Source organism: Heptranchias perlo, chromosome 11, assembly GCF_035084215.1.
Source record: "Heptranchias perlo isolate sHepPer1 chromosome 11, sHepPer1.hap1, whole genome shotgun sequence".
NCBI classification, from domain to species: domain Eukaryota; kingdom Metazoa; phylum Chordata; class Chondrichthyes; order Hexanchiformes; family Hexanchidae; genus Heptranchias; species Heptranchias perlo.
In genome coordinates, this window is record NC_090335.1 from 75,578,093 (window position 1) to 75,595,825 (window position 17,733).

The window sequence follows — 17,733 nt, forward strand, 5'->3', positions numbered from 1 at the left end:
AGCTTGACACAGCAGTACTTATATTGGCTGTACGCTGGGCAGAACTGGAGAGATTGTCAGGGGGAGGGGAGCTTGGCATTCCCCTACTTCACCTCCACTCCACACCCATGTGCAACTCGCAGTGTTGTTTATCCGTTCGATGGCATGTCGTTTCTGTGTACCTTAGATGTTTGAATACAGTTTGTTGTTGATGGCAGCCAGTCAAGTGGGATCATTTTACTGCTGGCAAGAGGGTAATAAAGAAACAACAAAGAATGTATGTAAAATGAGAATGAAACATTCAAGGCCTGATATTTTCTGTATTTATTTCTTTATTTACTATTTCTCCAACATACAGCTGTAAAATAACTGCCCAGAAGTTAGAAGCGTTGCAGAGCAGAATTTATTCTTGTGTTTCTATGTAATACAAAATAATACAGGATTATAAGTAATGAAGGTAATTAGTGCAAGGCTGGGTTCGTTTAATGGTCACTGTGGTAGCGCCGGACTGTCACATGGTCTGTAACAAGCATCATTAAAGATGTTAATGTCATCATCTTGAAGAAGGTGTAGGCCTCAGGCTTTGAAAGTGCCATATTGTCCATCAGGGATCATTTTTGCAAATGGTGATCACCCCCATCTCCCACCAGCTGAAGATATGGAAAGTGATCCCAAGTGGCTGATTATTTAACATCGAAGGGAAGTGCAGCTTAATGAGATGTGAAAGGACAGTCTCACTCCTTCCTGGGGTCCCAGCAGTTCTAGCAATGCAAAGCTAACTTGTAAAACACCCTCGTGCTGCGATAGAGGCGGAGCAAGTGGGACTGGTGAGCATGGTCTCTTCCATCTTTATAACTGACATCCATGCACAAAGCGATTGATATTTTTGCCTTTGCAGTTATTCTTCCAGCCAACCCTGCAACAGAAAAGAACATTGGACCCGTGAGAACAGATAGTGAATATGGAGAATCCCGCAGGATTTTCGCTTGTGATTTACTGATATACAGATTGAAGTTTTTCACCCAATTTACTCGCTCCTTCAACATCCTACTGGGATCAGACTCCCAACCACCAGCAGCCCTCCTGTATCGCACGCAGGGCTCCATTTTTTTATCAGCCCAATTTTGCAAAGGTCTACTGCCAATTGGGCTTTACCAATGGTAAGTATTGAAACATAGGAAAATTAGGACCAGGAGAAGGCCATTCAGCCCCTTGAGCCTGTTCAATTACATAGAATTACATAGAATGTACAGCACAGAAACAGGCCATTCAGCCAAAGAGGTCCATGCCGGTGTTTATGCTCCACACGAGCCTCCTGCTGACTTCATCTAAACATATCAGCATATTCTTCTATTCTTTTCTCCCTCATGTTTATCTAGCTTCCCCTTAAATGCATCTATGCTATTTGCCTCAACTATTCCTTATGGTAGCGAGTTCCATATTCTAACCACTCTCTGGGTAAAAGAAGTTTCTCCTGAGTTCATTATTCGATTTATTAGTGACTATTTTATATTTATGGCCCCTAGTTCTGCTATCCCCCGCAAGTGGAAACATCTTATCTCCGTCTATCCTATCAAACCATTCCATAATTTTAAAAGGCCTCTATCAGGTCATCCCTCAGTCTTTTTTCTGGAGAAAAGAGCTCCAGCCTTCTCAATCTTTCCTGATAAGTAGAACCTCTCAGTTTTGGTATCATCCTAGTTAACCTTTTTTGCACCTTCTCCAATGCCTCTATATCTTTTTGTATAATATGGAGACCAGAACTGTTCACCGTACTCCAAGTGTGGTCTAACCAAGGTTCTATACAAGTTCAATATAAACTTCTCTGCTTTTCAATTCTATCCCTCTTAAAAATGAACCCCAGTGCTTTGTTTGCTTTTTTATGGCCTTATTAACCTGCATCGCTACTTTTAGTGATTTGTGTATCTGTATCCCTAGATTCCTCTGCTCCTCTACCCCATTTAGACTCTAAGGGCTCTATTTTCGCACCCGCAATCGGGTGTGTTCGTGGCGGGGGGGCTGCGAAAATCCGGGATTCCCAGGCGGGTCCAGAGCCTGGCTTCAACCCACCCTATTTCTGGGTTCCCCAGTGACGCGCTCATGTGCGCGCGCAGCCCCCGCATGTGGGCCTCCCGCCGGCAATTAAAGCCAGCGGGGTGCCACTTAAAGTACTTGAAAAGGTACTTCAGGTTGTTTACAGACCTGATTGACCTGATATTTTAGGAGGGATCGGATTTTGCAATTAACTGAGACTGTTTCCCGTACTGGGGGAAACACTCCCAGTTGAAATGGACGTGTTGCAAAGGTCCATTTGACAGGTAGTGGGGGGAGACCCTCACTCATTGCAGGAGGCCACTCTTGTCACTTTGGACAAAATTTGGCCTCCACCACCCTCCTCCTCCTAACAATCAAATGCATAAACTTGCACACTTACCCCGGTGTCCAGACACATTTACCTACCTTGCGGACCCCCTCAAACATCCGGATGAGGGCCTCCCTAGCTGCAGTCATGACCTCCTCGGAGGGCGAACAGCCTCACCGGCCACACCATCCACCTCTGACACATGGAGCTCCACAACACAGTGCTGTGACGCATCCACCTGCACAGCAGGAGGGAGGGCAACGGCAGAGAGAGATGCATCGCAGAGGGCACTACCCTCACCACAGGGTCTACAGACTGAGGCTCAGCTTCCTGGACCTCTCAGAGTAGCAGTGCACATGGAGGCTCAGAGTCACTCAACATGTAGTCGTGGACATCTGCAGCCTCCTTCATGCCGAGCTGCTCCTGGCTGGCCCGAGCACCATCTTCTTACCTGTTGCTGTCAAAGTCACCACTGCCCTCAACAACTTCTCCGCATCCTTCCAGGGTGCCACCGGGGACATCTCTCAGTCGTCTGCACAAAAGAGCCCTGCAAATACACCTACACCCACTCTGCAGTGACACAATGGGTGGCATCAAGTGTGCGTGTTCATGGTGAACCCCATGAAAGGGACCTATTCCACAAGCCAGTCAAGAATGGGCAAGACATGGCAGTAATGGTGATAATAATATTTATTGTGCATGTGAAACAAAACAAATCTGAATGAAAAACATGACAAATCGTCAGACACCCTTGTGCATTCCCTTTGTGCTCACAAAACCTTCGCCTTGCGTTTCCGGGAACCCTTACGTGGTGCTACCCCTGTGGCTTCAGCAGAGGTCGTGGCAGGTTGCTCTTGTCCATGCCCTGACCGATGAGATACTTTGGGCCGACATCCTCTGGGTTTGGGTGCCCGTGAGGGCCCCTCCAAAGACTGCTCCACCTACACCTGTGCAGGGGCAGACTCGGCCACCTGGAGAGGGGGCAGCATTGCGGGTACTGGTTGAGAGGGGGGCAACAGGTGAGACGTGGGAGCGCTTTGAGTGGTGTCCCCACTTCCATGTCCCCTTTCACCATCATCCCTCTCGTGGCCCAAGCCCACATCACTCCTTCCACCCTGCTGGACGGCAGTTTGGAGAACTTGTGTGAGGCCTTGGAAGGCCACCTGTAAAGTATCTGTCGGCCTGTTCAAGGCGGCAGAATGTTGCTCACCCTGAATCCGAACGGCCGTTGTCAGGGCTTGAATGGACTCATTGTTGAGCCGTGCTTGACACTCGAGGGAGGCTAGCATTTCCTCCACCGCAGACATTCCCACACCTACCCGCTACACTATCTCAGAGATGCCTTCATGTCCCTGCGACACTATCACGGAGATACCCTCCTGTACCTGTGCCACCATCCCCCTCATGCAGGAGTTGGACTTCTCCATCCTCTGCGCAATTGTGGAGAGTACGCATGGCACCTGTTCCAGCACCTCGGCAATGTGCTGCTGCCCCTCGATGACTCCCCTGTTCGTAGCTGGCCCCCAGGGTTCGGCATCTGGGTCCAGCTGAGCAGAGCCTAGAGAAGAGTGCTCCCACCGACGCGGACTCTCCACGGCTGCCCCTGCCACCAGGGTCTGCTCGTGCTCGCGTGTGCGTGGTGACTCACCATATGCAAGCCCAACTAAGTGAGGACGGGGACCCACCGAGGTGTATGTATCTGCGTGGTGGATACATGGCTTAGATGTGACGATGGACCCTCAGAGACTGGCAGGTCCTCTGAGGAATCGCCCTCCACGCTCAGGGCACTCGCAGATGGCCCTGCAAGAGAACAGAAAGCAATATTAGGCATGTGGATAGATGTTGAGGTGCTGCAGATGCCAAGTGATGCTAAGATCATTCGCTATCATGAGTGCTGAGTGTTAGCTTTCTGTTACCGGCTGCTTGTGCAATCCCAGCCTCGGCATCCGCCACGGACAGGCACTCCAGCGTACGGCTGATGTCCAATGCCTGCTGCTCCGCATCCGTTAGGACTACCTGGTGTGGCGGGCCGCCTCCAGTCCGTGCCCTCTCCCGGGCGTTCTGGCATCTCTTCTCCTATCAAGGCAAAACACAGAGGCGTGATTGAGTAATGGTTGCATGGTGAGCCGCTGTATGCATTGGTGTGGGTGGGGTTGAGCGTGAGGGAGATGCATGGGAGGGTGCGTGTGCAACATAGCCATGATATTGTATGAGGATTGGGTTGCTTGGTAGTGTTCGAATGGGGATGGGGCGGTGAGTACGTGAAGGCAAGGTGAGGATGATAGTTGAGTGGATGTGAGGAGTGATGCGAGAGCGTTGTGGTGGCAATGCAGAAGGAGTTGTGTGGTGGTGGATGTGATGTGGAAGACGGAGTGTGGGAGAATGCATAAGTATACTCACTTTGCCTAACCTGGTTAGATCATTAAATCTCTTCCTGCACTGGACCCAGGTTCGTGGCACATTGCTGCAGCTGGTGACCTCCTCGGCCACCTCCAGCCATGCCTTCTTCGTGGTGGAGGGAGGGCACTTCCTCCCATCGGACAGGAAAAATATTTCCCTCCTCCTCCTCACCCCATCCAGCAGCAGCTGGAGTGAGGAGTCTGAAAATCTTGGGGCAGCCTTCCCTCTGGCGCACTCCATGGTTTAGCATTGGTTGTTTGCTGTAGGAGGAGCATTGGTGGACTGCCTCTTTAAATAGGGCTTCTCCAGCTGACAGACCTTACTGTGCATGCGCAGTCCGCCCGCCGCTCAGCTTACCAGCGGGAAACCCAGAAGCAAAGGTAAGTGGCTCCAATTAGCCTGTAATTGCGTGCGGAGCACACTGATTTCACCGGGCGTGTTACCCACGTGCCCAGTCGACCCCCCGCTGAGAACCCGCCGCCCTGCTAATATCGAGCCCTTATTATCCAAGCAGTATGTGGCTGTATCTCAAATCCATTTACCCACCTTTCATCCATATCCCTTGATACCCTTACCTAATAAAAACCTATCGATCTCAATCTTTGAAAATTTCAATTGACCCTCGACAGCCATGGCCTTTTGGGGGAGGGAGTTCCAGATTTGCACTACTTCCTTTCCCTAAGTCTCTATTTATCGTGATAATTCTCTAAAGCTGTTCAACTTTTTCCAAGCCAACTCAAATCTATCAACTCTATCTTCCCCTCTGCTGTAATCACCTTTTCCTCATCTCCAGTCCTCACTCTCACACTGTATCAGTGTTTCCTGATTTCACTCCTGAGCGGCTGAGCTCTAATTTTTAGATTATGTCCCCTTTGTTCTGGATTCCGCCACTAGATGAAATAGTTTGATCATCTAGCGAGGTTCCTCCAGGCAGTTGAGCCACATCGTTACGTGTGAGTCTAAACAATATGTGTCCGCAGGCTATTAGACCATGGGGGCCCATTGCAAGCAGCAGTCCTCAGCTGAAGTTCACACATGCTCGCCCTCCAGCGAGCGCCATGGCACAGCGATCTGCTACTGTACTCTTGATGATTCTTCTCTTTCCTAACTCCAGGGGCATTGCAGACAATTCTGGCCCTCCCTGTTATTGCCAAGTCTGAGATTCACAACCTCACCACAAACGGGGGATCACTAGTCAGGAAATCGCTGACTCTCAATTCTCCGCCACTTTAAATGAACGGATAGAAAATTTTCCAGAATTTCGGTGTGCGCCCTGCTCCTCAATGAGAGTACTAACTTATTTCCCTTGTTTTTTCTTTTCGACCGTGTTGGTGTCTTGTACAATGAGCCTGGACCCTTTAACTTGGGTTCCCATTGAATTAAAGTACCTTTTGAATTGTGCATCGGATAAGTGGAGGTAAATACATTGCAAACATATATTAAAATAGAATTACATTACACAGAAATTGGCCATTTGGCCCAATATTGACTTTTATCCTGCACATGATCCCATATCCCACCATCTCTCTTTCCTTCAACCACCTATCTAACCTATTCTAAAATGTTGACACAGATGGGGAATTTCCTCGGAGCCGCTCCCACTCCTTCACCAATGTTCAGCGGAAGTTTACGTAGACGGGATTTTCACCGCACTTGTGGCAGGGCAGGAGCAGCTCTGAGGAAATTCTCGGCCACAATCTGCATCGATCGTTAACATCAGAACTGCATTCCACAGTCCTCTGTGTAAAACAGTTCTCCCTGCTTTCTGTCCTAAATTTAATCTTCTATCTAAGTCGCCTTGTTCTAAATCCAACAATAACTGGATAGTCTGTTTCTATCCACTTTGTCCCATCCCTTCAGACTCCTTAATCTCCCCTGTTTTAACAAAAACAGCCCTATAGCTGAAGGCAAAAAAGAAAGGTTTAACGTACCAGGCCTTCATTCCTCTGCTTTTCGTCACTATGATCTTTGCACAGCGGCAGTCATCATTGAGGTAATCATTCAATAAATCTGGAATGAACAATGAAACACCATAACTGATCAGAAGATTAGTTAAAGTGGTGAGTTTTAAAGAAGGTCTTCAAGGGAAAGGGGCTTGTAGGCTGGAGGAGTTTGTGAAGACAAGAATGAGTGAGATTATGGATGGATTTAAACACAACATGGAGAATTTTAAATTTCAGGTGTTAGGGAACCGATGGAGGTCAGCGAGGATGGGGAGGATGATGGGTGAGCGGCTCTTGGTGTGGGATAGGATACGGGCAGCAGTGTTTTCAATGAGCTGAAGTTTATGGAAGGAGAAGATTGGGAGGCTGGCAAGGAGATCAATGGAGTAATCGAGTCAGGAAGTGATACAGGCATGGATGTAGGTTTCAGTGGTGGATAGCCTGAGATAGAGGCAGATGTTGGTAATGTTATGAAGTCCTTATGATGATGAGGATATGTGTTCGGAAGCTTAGCTCAGAGTCAAACAGGACGTTAAGGTTGCAACATCTGGCTCGGCTTTAGATAGCGGCCAAGGAAGAGATGGACTCAGTGGCAAGGGTACGCAGTTTTGGGATGGGGTGCACAGACGGTGACTTTGTTCTTCCCAATGTTTAGCTGGAGAAAGTTACAGCTCATTCAGGATTGGAAGTTGGACAACACAGACGCAGTGCAGGGTTCGGGAAGTGGTAGAGAGATGGAGCTGGTGTGCATGTGGAAGCTGCCCCCAATGGCTTTGGATGATGTGGCCAAGTGGCAGCATGTAGATGAGGAAATGCAGGGGGCCAAGGGTAGATTGTTGGAGGACTCTGGAAGCGATAGTGCGGGGGTGGGAGATTAATGCATTGCTGGAGATGGTCTGTAAAACTCAAGTTACTTTTGTTTCTTAATACTGTGTTGATTCACTTACTAGTGCATCTCGTCCCACAGATGTTGTGACAATGCGTGGTCTTCCGATCGTTACACCACCATTTACTGTTGATCTGAAAAATCCCATAGTCTGTTGACACAATTTTTTTATCCTTCATGTTGTGATTGATTGCTGATGTGTTGTAGCTGCTTTCGAAGAAAGCCATACACACCCCTACAATTAAAATAATACAGAAAGGCTTTTATTTGCATCAGTTCACAAATTCAAATTTGATTCCTATTGAACCTCACAATCAACTGGACTGCAGCTAGTCAGATCAATCACTGCAGCATCCTTCTTTCATTTGTTTCTCTTTCTGCCCCTCTTTCCTCTTTTTCCCCCTTTTTCCTCTCTCCCTAACTCATCCTATCTCTCTCTTCCCCTCTCACCGTCTCTTCCCCTCTCACCCTCTCTTCCCCTCTCACCCTCTCTTCCCTTCTCTCCCCCTCTCCTTCTCTCACTAACTCCTCCATCTCTTCCTATCTCTCCATGTCCCTTTCCCCTTCTCTCGCTCTCTTTCCCTCTCCCTCCCTCACTTCCCCTCTCCCTCTCTTCCTAACTCCTGTCTCTCTTCCCTTCTCACTCTCTCCCTCCTCTATATCTCTTTCCTCTCCCTACCTTTTCCCTCTCACTTCCTCTCTCCCTCCCTAACTCCTCTCTGTCTCTCTCTTACCTTCTCTTCCCCTTTCCCTCTCTCTCTCACTCATTCAGTCCATTTATAATGGCCAGGAAATTCCTTGGTGAATGGGGTTTCCGCCGCACTTCCAGTGAAGTAACGCTGGTGGAACGGGAGCAGCTCCGATTATTTTCCTACCCGTTTTTATTCAGTGACCTTGGTGAAGGGCCAAGACCCATAGTGCAGGACACTAGTTAAGACAAACAAGTGGAGAGGAGATTAGATAAATCGAGGCACAGTGATTGGATGGGGTGAAGTCTCATCCATCCAAACTGCAGGCTGAGGGAGGGAAGGAGTTCCTCAGATTTGAGCTCCGAGGAAAGAATGTGTTGGAAAGGGAGGGACAAAAGTGAGACAGAGAACAACCAAAACAGAAGTGGACAGCACAGAAGGTGGGTTCTGATGTAGGTTGGTTGCTCCAATACCACCACAGTGGTGGAACTAACATATTCTGCTATTGCCACTGACAGGAAGTGGGAGGATACTACTCACCCAACCTTTTGTCTGAAATGTGTAGTTTGATCCAGGCTGCTGCAGAGTAATTCAAGTTCTCTGCAATGTGTAAACATGCGCAGTTGGTGACCTACAATGCGCATGTGCAATAAGATCGCCGTCCTATGCATGTGCATCATTGAAAGAGGAAGTACTCGGTCCCTGGCACTAGTCACAGCAATGTAAAGTTTGCTTATAGCTTGTTAGTCTATCAGCTAGGAATTAAACTGGAGAAAGATACAAACAGGAACACTGTTTCCAGGTTTCTCCCCTTTTGCCCTGACATTTACTGGGGCACATTTCTACCGGCCAGGTGTACCTCACCCAACCAGTCATTCTGCACATATGCCCACCTTGGCTTTTCGGTCAAGGTGGGCACACCAGCCAAGCCTGATTCCTGTCCTCACCCGACATCTCATTGAAACATACAAAATTCTTACAGGGCTCGACACGGTAGATGCAGGGAAGATGTTTCCCCTGGCTGGGGAGTCTAGAACCAGAGGTCGTCTCAGAACAAGGGGTAGGCCATTTAGGACTGAGATGAGGAGAAATTTCTTCACTCGGAGGGTAGTGAATCTTTGGAATTCTCCACCCCAGAGGGCTGTGGAGGCTCAGTCATTGAGTACATTCAAAACAGAGATTGATAGATTTCTAGACATTAAAGGCATCAAGGGATATAGGGATAGTGCAGGAAAATGGCATTGAGGTAGAAGATCAGCTATGATCTTGTTGAATGGCGGAGCAGGCTCAAGGGGCTGGGTGGCCTACTCCAGCTCCTATTTCTTATGTTCTTATTCACACATTCACTTTCCAGGAGGGTTGGAAGGCAGTCAGGAGCAGGAATACTAGCTGATTCATCCCCTCCCTAGGGCAGGGTCGCTAAGCCCCAATGCTGCCCAGGCTGAGATCAATGAACTCAACGCAGACCAGAGCTGGAACTCTGGACCTTCTGGTCTACAATGGCTCAGTCCTTCAGTCCCACACCACATGCTGCGTTTACTATCTAAGCCACTGAGATGACCAGAAACCTGCGGCCTTAAATTATCACCATCAGGGAAACCCCAGACCCAGCGGGGATGTACGAGTGCGCCCGGCTGTGTTTAACTAGGCTGACGTGATGAGACTCACAGTTTGCCAGGCTGTATCCGTGATATCCATCCAATCCGAAGCCCTTTAAGGTCCGAGCAAGCTCACATCTCTCAAAGATTTTGGCACTTGTGGCCACAAGCAGGAGACTGAGAACAACAAGTATCTTCATCTTGTTACTTACGGCACAGGCTGGAGTCTGGTATCGATTCTGCCCTTATATAGAAATATGTTCAAGCTGTGTTCAGCTCACAAAGTTCCTCAAACACGACTGGAATGAAAAGGGAAACTGGTTTTGCAACCTTGGTGCAAGGTTGGCAAATACCAGACTGATTTAACAATCATCTGGTACAAAGAGATGGAATTGAAACAGATTCTGTAACTAGGGCGGATTTCAATTCTCCCCCCTCCCTTGAAAACACTGGCTGTTGCTGGGTACAGTCCCAGGGGCACCAGCAGGACCTCCACGACCTTACCCAGGTGGGCCATTCTTCATATGTGAGTAAGCTATTTTACCATGATTGGCATCACAATTGATCCTGACTGTGTTCATTCACGAGCACTTTCCAGCAGGAGCCATTGAGTAGTAATCCAGGAGAATACTGGGGAGAATTTCGTCTCTTCCCTGGTTCAGGGTTACATTGAGTCACATTGAGTCTACAACATAGGAACAAGCCATTCGGCCCAACCAGTCTATGCTGGCTTTAATGCTCTACACGAGCCTCCTCCCTCCCTACTTCATCTACCTCTATCAGCATACCCTTCTATTCCTTTCTCCTTCACATGCTTAACTCTTCCCCTTAAATGCATCTATGCTATTTGCCTCAACTCCTTGTGGTAGCGCGTTCCACATCTTGACCATTCTTTGGGTAAATTTGTTTCTCCTGAATTCCCTACTAGATTTATTAGTGACTATCTTATACTGATGACCTCTAGTTTTGGACTCACCCACAAGTGGAAACATTTTCTCTACCCTATCAAACCCTATCATTATTTTAAAGACCTCCATCAGGTCACCCCTCAGCTTTCTCTTTTCTGGAGAAAAGAGCCCCAGCCTGTTTAGCCTTTCCTGATAAGTATATCTTCCAAATTCTGGTATCATCCATGTGAATCTTTTTTGCACCTTCTCCAATGCCTCTATATCCTTTTTATAATAGGGAGACCAGAACTGTTCACAGTACTCCAAGTGTGGTCTAACCAAGGTTCTATACAAGTTTAACATAACTTCTCTGCTTTTCAATTTTATCCTTCTAGAAAGGGTCCCCAGTGCTTGATTTGCCTTTTTTTATAGACTTATTAACCTCTGTCATAACTTTTAGTGATTTGTATATCTTGTACCCCAAGATCCCTTTGCTTCTCTAACCCATTTAGACTCTTATTAACCAAGCAGTATGTGGTTTCCTTATTCTTCCTAACAAAATGTAATGCCTCAAACTTATATATATTGAAATTCAGTTGCCAATTACATGCCCATTCTGCAAGTTTATTACTGTCTTCTTGCATTTTAATGCATACTTCCTTTGTATTAACAACACCCCAAAATTTCATGTCATCTGCAAATTTTGAAATTGTACTTCCGATTCCTGAATCCAAATCGTTTATGTGATTTGTGAACAACAGTGCTCCCAGCTCCGATCCCTGTAGAACACCACTTCCCTACTTTTGCCAGTCTGAGTAGCTATCCTTAACCCCTACTCTCTTCTGTTTTGTAGCCAGCTTGCTATCCATTCTGCTACCTGTCCCCTGACTCCACATGCTCTGACCTTAGTCAACAAATCGTTTATGTAAATTGACACAAAGGTAGGTAAGAAAGGAAGTTGTGAAAAGGACATAAGGAATCTGCAAAGGGATATAGATAGGTTAAGCGAGTGGGCAAAAATTTGGCAGATGGAGTATAATGTAGGAAAATGTGAACTTGTCCACTTTGGCAGGAGGAATAGAGAAGCAGTATATTATTTGAATAGAGAGAGATTGCAGAATTCTGAGGTACAGAGGGAACTGGGTGTCCTAGTACATGAATCACAAAAAGTTAGTATGCAGGTACAGCAAGTGATTAGGATGGCAAATGGAATGTTATCATTTATTGCAAGGGGAATGGAATATAAAAGTAGAGATGTTTTGCTACAGTTGTACAGGGCATTGGTGAGATCACATCTAGAATACTGTGTACAGTTTTGGTCTCCTTATTTAAGAAAGGACATAATTGCATTAGAGGCGGTTCAGAGAAGGTTCACTCGACTGATTCTTGGGATGAGGAGTTTATCTTATGAGGAAAGGTTGGACAAGTTGGGCCTGTATACATTGGAGTTTAGAAGAATGAGAGGTGATCTTATTGAAACGTATAAGATCCTGAGGGGACTCAAAGGGGTAGATACTGAGAGGATGTTTCCCCTTGTGGGAGAGACTAGAATTAGAGGCCACAGTTTAAAAATAAGGGGTCTCCCATTTAAGACGGAGATGAGGAGAAATTTTTTCTCTGAGGGTCGTGAGTCTGTGGAACTCCCCCAGAGAGCGGTGGAGGCAGGGTCATTGAATATTTTTAAGGCTGAATTAGATAGATTCCTGGTTAACAAGGGAGTCAGAGGTTATAGTAGGTAGACGAGAAAGTAGGGTTGAGGTCATAATCGGATCAGCCATGATCTTATGAAATGGCAGAGCAGGCTTGAGGGGGCCAAATGGCCTACTCCGGCTCTTAATTCGTATGTTCGTATGTTCTTCAGTCTACAATGCAGTATCTTATCGAAGGCCTTTTGAAAATCCAAGTATCTACTGCATTACGCTTTTCTACTCTTTCTGTTACTTCTTCAAAGAATTCAATAAGGTTGGTCAAGCATGACTTTCCCTTCTGAAATCCGTGCTGACTATTCTTTATTATATTTTCATTTTCTAGATGTTTTTATAATACATCTTTCAGTAAAGTTTCCATTATCTTTCCTACCACTGATGTTAAGCTAACTGGTCTATAGTATCTGGACTTGTTCTATCTCCTTTTTTAAATTATTTTTTTTATTCGTTCATGGAATGTGGGCGTCGCTGGCAAGGCCAGCATTTATTGCCCATCCCTAATTGCCCTTGGGAAGGTGGTGGTGAGTCGCCTTCTTGAACTGCTGCAGTCCGTGTGGTGAAGGTTCTCCCACAGTGCTGTTAGTTGGGAGTTCCAGGTTTTTGACCCAGCGACGATGAAGGAACGGCGATATATTTCCAAGTCGGGATGGTGTGTGACTTGGAGGGGAACGTATATAGGAATAAGATTAGCTGTCCACCAGTCCTCTGGCACTATTCCCTTTTCTAATGAACATATATATATATATATATATATATGTAATAGTGCCTCTGCCATCTCTTTCCGAACAACTTTTAATATGCGTGGATGCAATCCACCCGGACCAGGAGTTTTATCCTCTCTTAACTTTGATTAGTTTATCAGTTATATCCCCCTTTCTATTTTAAATGTCTTTATACCTTTTTTGATCTCTTCTAATGTCATGCCCACCTTGTTAGTCTCCCTAGTAAATACTGAGGCAAAGTAACTATTCAATATTTTTGCCATTTTGCTGTCATTACCTGTGAATTTATCTTGTGTATTTCTTAGTGGCCCTATCCCTAGCCTGATTTTTTTTTTGTTATTTATGTGTCTGTAGAATACTTTACTATTTCTATTTCTATTCCTTGATAATTTAATTCCGTAGTTCCTCTCTGCTTTTCTAATTGTTTTTTGACATCCTTCCTAAATTTTTCATATTCCCTTTTGTCATCCTCTCCTTTATTGTCTATGTAATTAGAGTGTGCCTTTTTTTAGTTTCAATTTTACCCTTATCTCTTTATTCATCCATGGTATTTCATTATTGGCTAATTTGTTCTTGTTATTAAGGGAATATATTTCTCCTGAACTCTATTGATCACTGTTTTAAATATTTCTATCTCTGTCATTTTTTTTCCCGTTTACCTTCCCTAGTTCCATTCTCATCCCCTCAAAATTAGCTTTTTTACAATCTAATACTTTGGTCTTTGTCTTACTTATGTCTTTCTCAATCATTATTTTAAACCTTATTATGTTATGATCGTTACTGCCTCGACATTCCCCTACGCTTACCTCTCTTATCTGCTCCAGTTCATTTCCCATTACTAGATCCAGCAGTGATTCCTCTCTTGTTGGGCTTCTTATACACTGGGTAAGAATGGAGTCCTGTACACACTGTAAATGCCCCATTCCCCTTTCCCCTTTCCCTACCTCTTGCCAGTTTATTTAGGGATTGTTGAAATCTCACATGATTATTATTCAATGTTTTTCACTCATTTAATAGATTTGCCTTCATATTTCATTCTCCAATTCCCTTCCACTATTAGGTGTTCTGTAGAATATGCCTATTAACGTGATCGATCCCTTCTTATCCTTTGTTTCAATCTATATGGATTCTGTTTCTAAATATGATTTATGTCCCTTTTTTCTATTGCCATTATGTTGTCTCTAATTAGTACAGCTACTCCACCCTCCCCCCTTCTTCCTTCCCTTCCTTTCTAAATATGTTATATCCTATCCAGTCCTGTCCTGTACTTTATGTAACCATGTTTCAGTTATCCTTACTACATCTGGCTCCTTGTTACAAAATATTGCCTCTAGTTCTCCCATTTTGTTTCGGTTGCTGTGCACATTGCTTTAGAGGCAGTTTAATTTGTTTTTAATAATTCTTCATCTCACTTTAATTTTAACAGTCATTTTATACTCGTGTTCTATAACTGTATTTGAACCCTGACCGATTATGCTATCTTTGTTCCTTACCTTGGTCTGAACTTTACTCTCATGTCCTATTTCTTTTATGTTATTTTTACCAGATCGCTCCCCCATCTTACTAGTTTAAAGTCCTATTGGCAGCCCTAATTATCCTTTCTGCTGGGACACTGGTCCCATTCGGTGCAGGTGGAGCCCGTCCCAGCTGTACAGCTCCTTCCTGTCCCAGTATTGGTGCCAGTGTCCCATGAAATGTAACCCTTCCTTCCCACACCAGTCTTTCAGCCACGCATTTACCTTCCTTATCTGCCTATCCCAAGCCAATTACCGCCTGTGAGGTCCTGTTTTTTAATTTTGTTCCTAACTTCTGATATTCCCTTAGCAGGACTTCTTCCTCTTTCTTCCCTTTGTCATTGGTTCCAACATGGACCATGACAACCGGATCCTCCCCCTCCCTTTCCAAGTTCCTCTCCAGTTGCTCCGAGATATTCTTTACCTTTGCACCAGGTAGGCAACATACCCTCCTGGACTCTCGGTCATAACTGCAAAGGACACTATCTATCCCCCTAATTATTGAATCCCAATGACTACAATCTTTCTATTCTGCTCTTCCCCCTTTGAACTGCCTCCTGCCCCACCCGCGCCATGGTTAGCATTCTGGCTGTCCACCCCACAGCCTGCATCCTTGTACTCACAGGTAACAAGTACATTGTACCTGTTGGACAGGACCAGTGTCTGCGGGACCTCCTTCTCTATCTCCTCTTCGTCCTCCTTACTCTGCTGATTAACAGTCACACTCTCCCCTTCCTGTACCTGGGCTTTCCTCTGAAATGTGACTGTGCTCTGGTGAAAACTATCCAAAAATTCCCTCCACCTTCCTTATGTGTCAGAGTGTCTCTAACTGGCACTCCAGCTCAAACACTTTGAGCGTGAGTGTCTCAAGACAAAGACATCTACTGCAGATGTGGCAATCTGGGACTCCCACATATTACAATCCCGAAATATAGCCTGCATTGCCATTTCTAGTTTCTATTTATTAATTTCTTAGTATTAATTTAGATCTAGATACAATAACTTGAGATCTAGATTATATTTAATAGATGGATTTAGCCTGATTTCACATTAATTAGTAGCTAACTAACCTTGTTTTTTGTTTATTAACTTCTTTATTTTATTATTTCCTTAACTCCTATTTATTTGTACCAGATTTTAATTTAATGAAATGAAATAGATAGATTTTTGGACTCTAGGGAAATCAAGGGATATAGGGATCAGGCGGGAAAGTGGAGTTGAGGTCAAAGATCAGCGATGATCTTATTGAATGGCGGAGCAGGCTCGAGGGCCCGTATGGCCTACTCATGCTCCTATTTTTTATGTTCTTATATTCTTAATTCAGAACCCTTTAATGTTAGTATCCTCTATTTAGTTAATTTTAATTTTATCCTCTTAGATCTGATTAATTAAATTAATTAATCTTGTTACGCAAGATAAGGGCTCATGGGGTTGATGGTAATATATTAGCATGGATAGAGGATTGGTTAACAGAAAACAGAATAGGGATAAACAGGTCATTTTCAGGTTGGCAGGCTGTAACTAGTGGGGTGCCGCAAGGATCAGTGCTTGGGCCTCAGCTATTTACAATCTAAATTAATGACTTAGATGAAAAGACCGAGTGTAATGTATACAAGTTTGCTGACGATACAAAGCTAGGTGGGAAAAGAGTCTGCAAAGGGATATCGACAAGTTAAGTGAGTGGGCAAGAAGGTGGTAGATGGAATATAATGTGGGGAAATGTGAGATTATTCACTTTGGTATGAAGAATAGAAAAACAGAATATTTTTTTAAATGGTGAGAAACTATTAAATGTTGGTGTTCAGAGAAATTTGGGTGTCCTCGTACAAGAAACACAAAAGGTTAGCATGCAGGTACAGCAAGCAATTAGGAAAGCAAATGGTTTGTTGGCCTTTATTGCAAGGGAGTTGGAACACAAGAGTAAGGAAGTCTTACTACAGTTGTACAGAGCTTTGGGGAGACCTCACCTGGAGTACTGTGTACAGTTTTGGTCTCCTTATCTAAGGAAGGATATACTTGCCTTGGAGGCAGTGCAACAAGGATTCACTGGATTGATTCCTGGGATGACAGGGTTGTCCTATGAGGAGAGATTGAGTAGAATGGGCCCATACTCTCAGGAGTTTAGAAGAATAAGAGGTGATCTCATTGAAACATATAAAATTCTGAGGGGGCTTGACATGGTAGATGCTGAGAGGTTGTTTGCACTGCCTGGAGAGCCTAGAACTAGGGGGCATAGTCTCAGGATAAGGGGTCGGCCATTTAAGACTGAGATGAGGAGGAATTTCTTCACTCAGAGGGTTGTGAATCTTTGGAATTCTCTACCCCAGAGGGCGGTGGATGCTAAGTAATTGAATATATTCAAGACTGAGATGGATAGATTTTTGGACACTAGGGGAATCAAGGGATATGGGGATCGGGCAGGAAAGTGGAGTTGAGGTCGAAGATCAGCCATGATCTGATTGAATGGCGGAGCAGGCTCAAGAGGCCGTATGGCCTACTCCTGCACCTATTTCTTAAGTTCTTATAAACACTTAGCTTAAGTATATAATAAATTAAACACTTAGCTCAATAATATAGTAAATTAAATGCTTGACATATTTTTATAGTACACTTAGCTGTAATTCCTCGGGCTCCCCTGCTCCTCCCTCTGCTCTGACGTCACTTTTTCAGATTTTTCCCTGCATTTGTTGTACAGTGCTCCTCTCAGCCACTTCTCCTGCACATTGTGCTCCTCTCAGCCACTTCTCCTGCGCTTTGTGCTCCTCTCAGTCATTTCTCCTGCACTTTGTGCTCCTCTCAGCCACTTCTCCTACGCTTTGTGCTCCTCTCAGTCACTTCTCCTGCACTTTGTGCTCCTCTCAGCCACTTCTCCTGCACTTTGTGCTCCTCTCAGCCACTTCTCCTGCGCTTTGTGCTCCTCTCAGTCACTTCTCCTGCACTTTGTGCTCCTCTCAGTCACTTCTCCTGCACTTTGTGCTCCTCTCAGTCACTTCTCCTGCACTTTGTGCTCCTCTCAGCCACTTCTCCTGCGCTTTGCGCTCCTCTCA

At 45.2% G+C, this 17,733-nt stretch overlaps 1 protein-coding gene across 1 annotated transcript; it reads right to left on the bottom strand.

Moving 5' to 3' along the window:
- Positions 1-293: 293 nt before the first annotated feature.
- On the bottom strand, positions 294-10,165 carry LOC137327500 (lysozyme C-2-like). Its single transcript, XM_067993389.1, has 4 exons — positions 9,928-10,165; positions 7,632-7,805; positions 6,673-6,751; positions 294-895 (listed from the first exon to the last, which is right to left on the bottom strand). The coding sequence occupies exons 1-4, from the start codon at positions 10,055-10,057 to the stop codon at positions 829-831; spliced, it is 450 nt and encodes a 149-aa protein (XP_067849490.1). The 5' UTR covers positions 10,058-10,165; the 3' UTR covers positions 294-828.
- Positions 10,166-17,733: the final 7,568 nt, after the last annotated feature.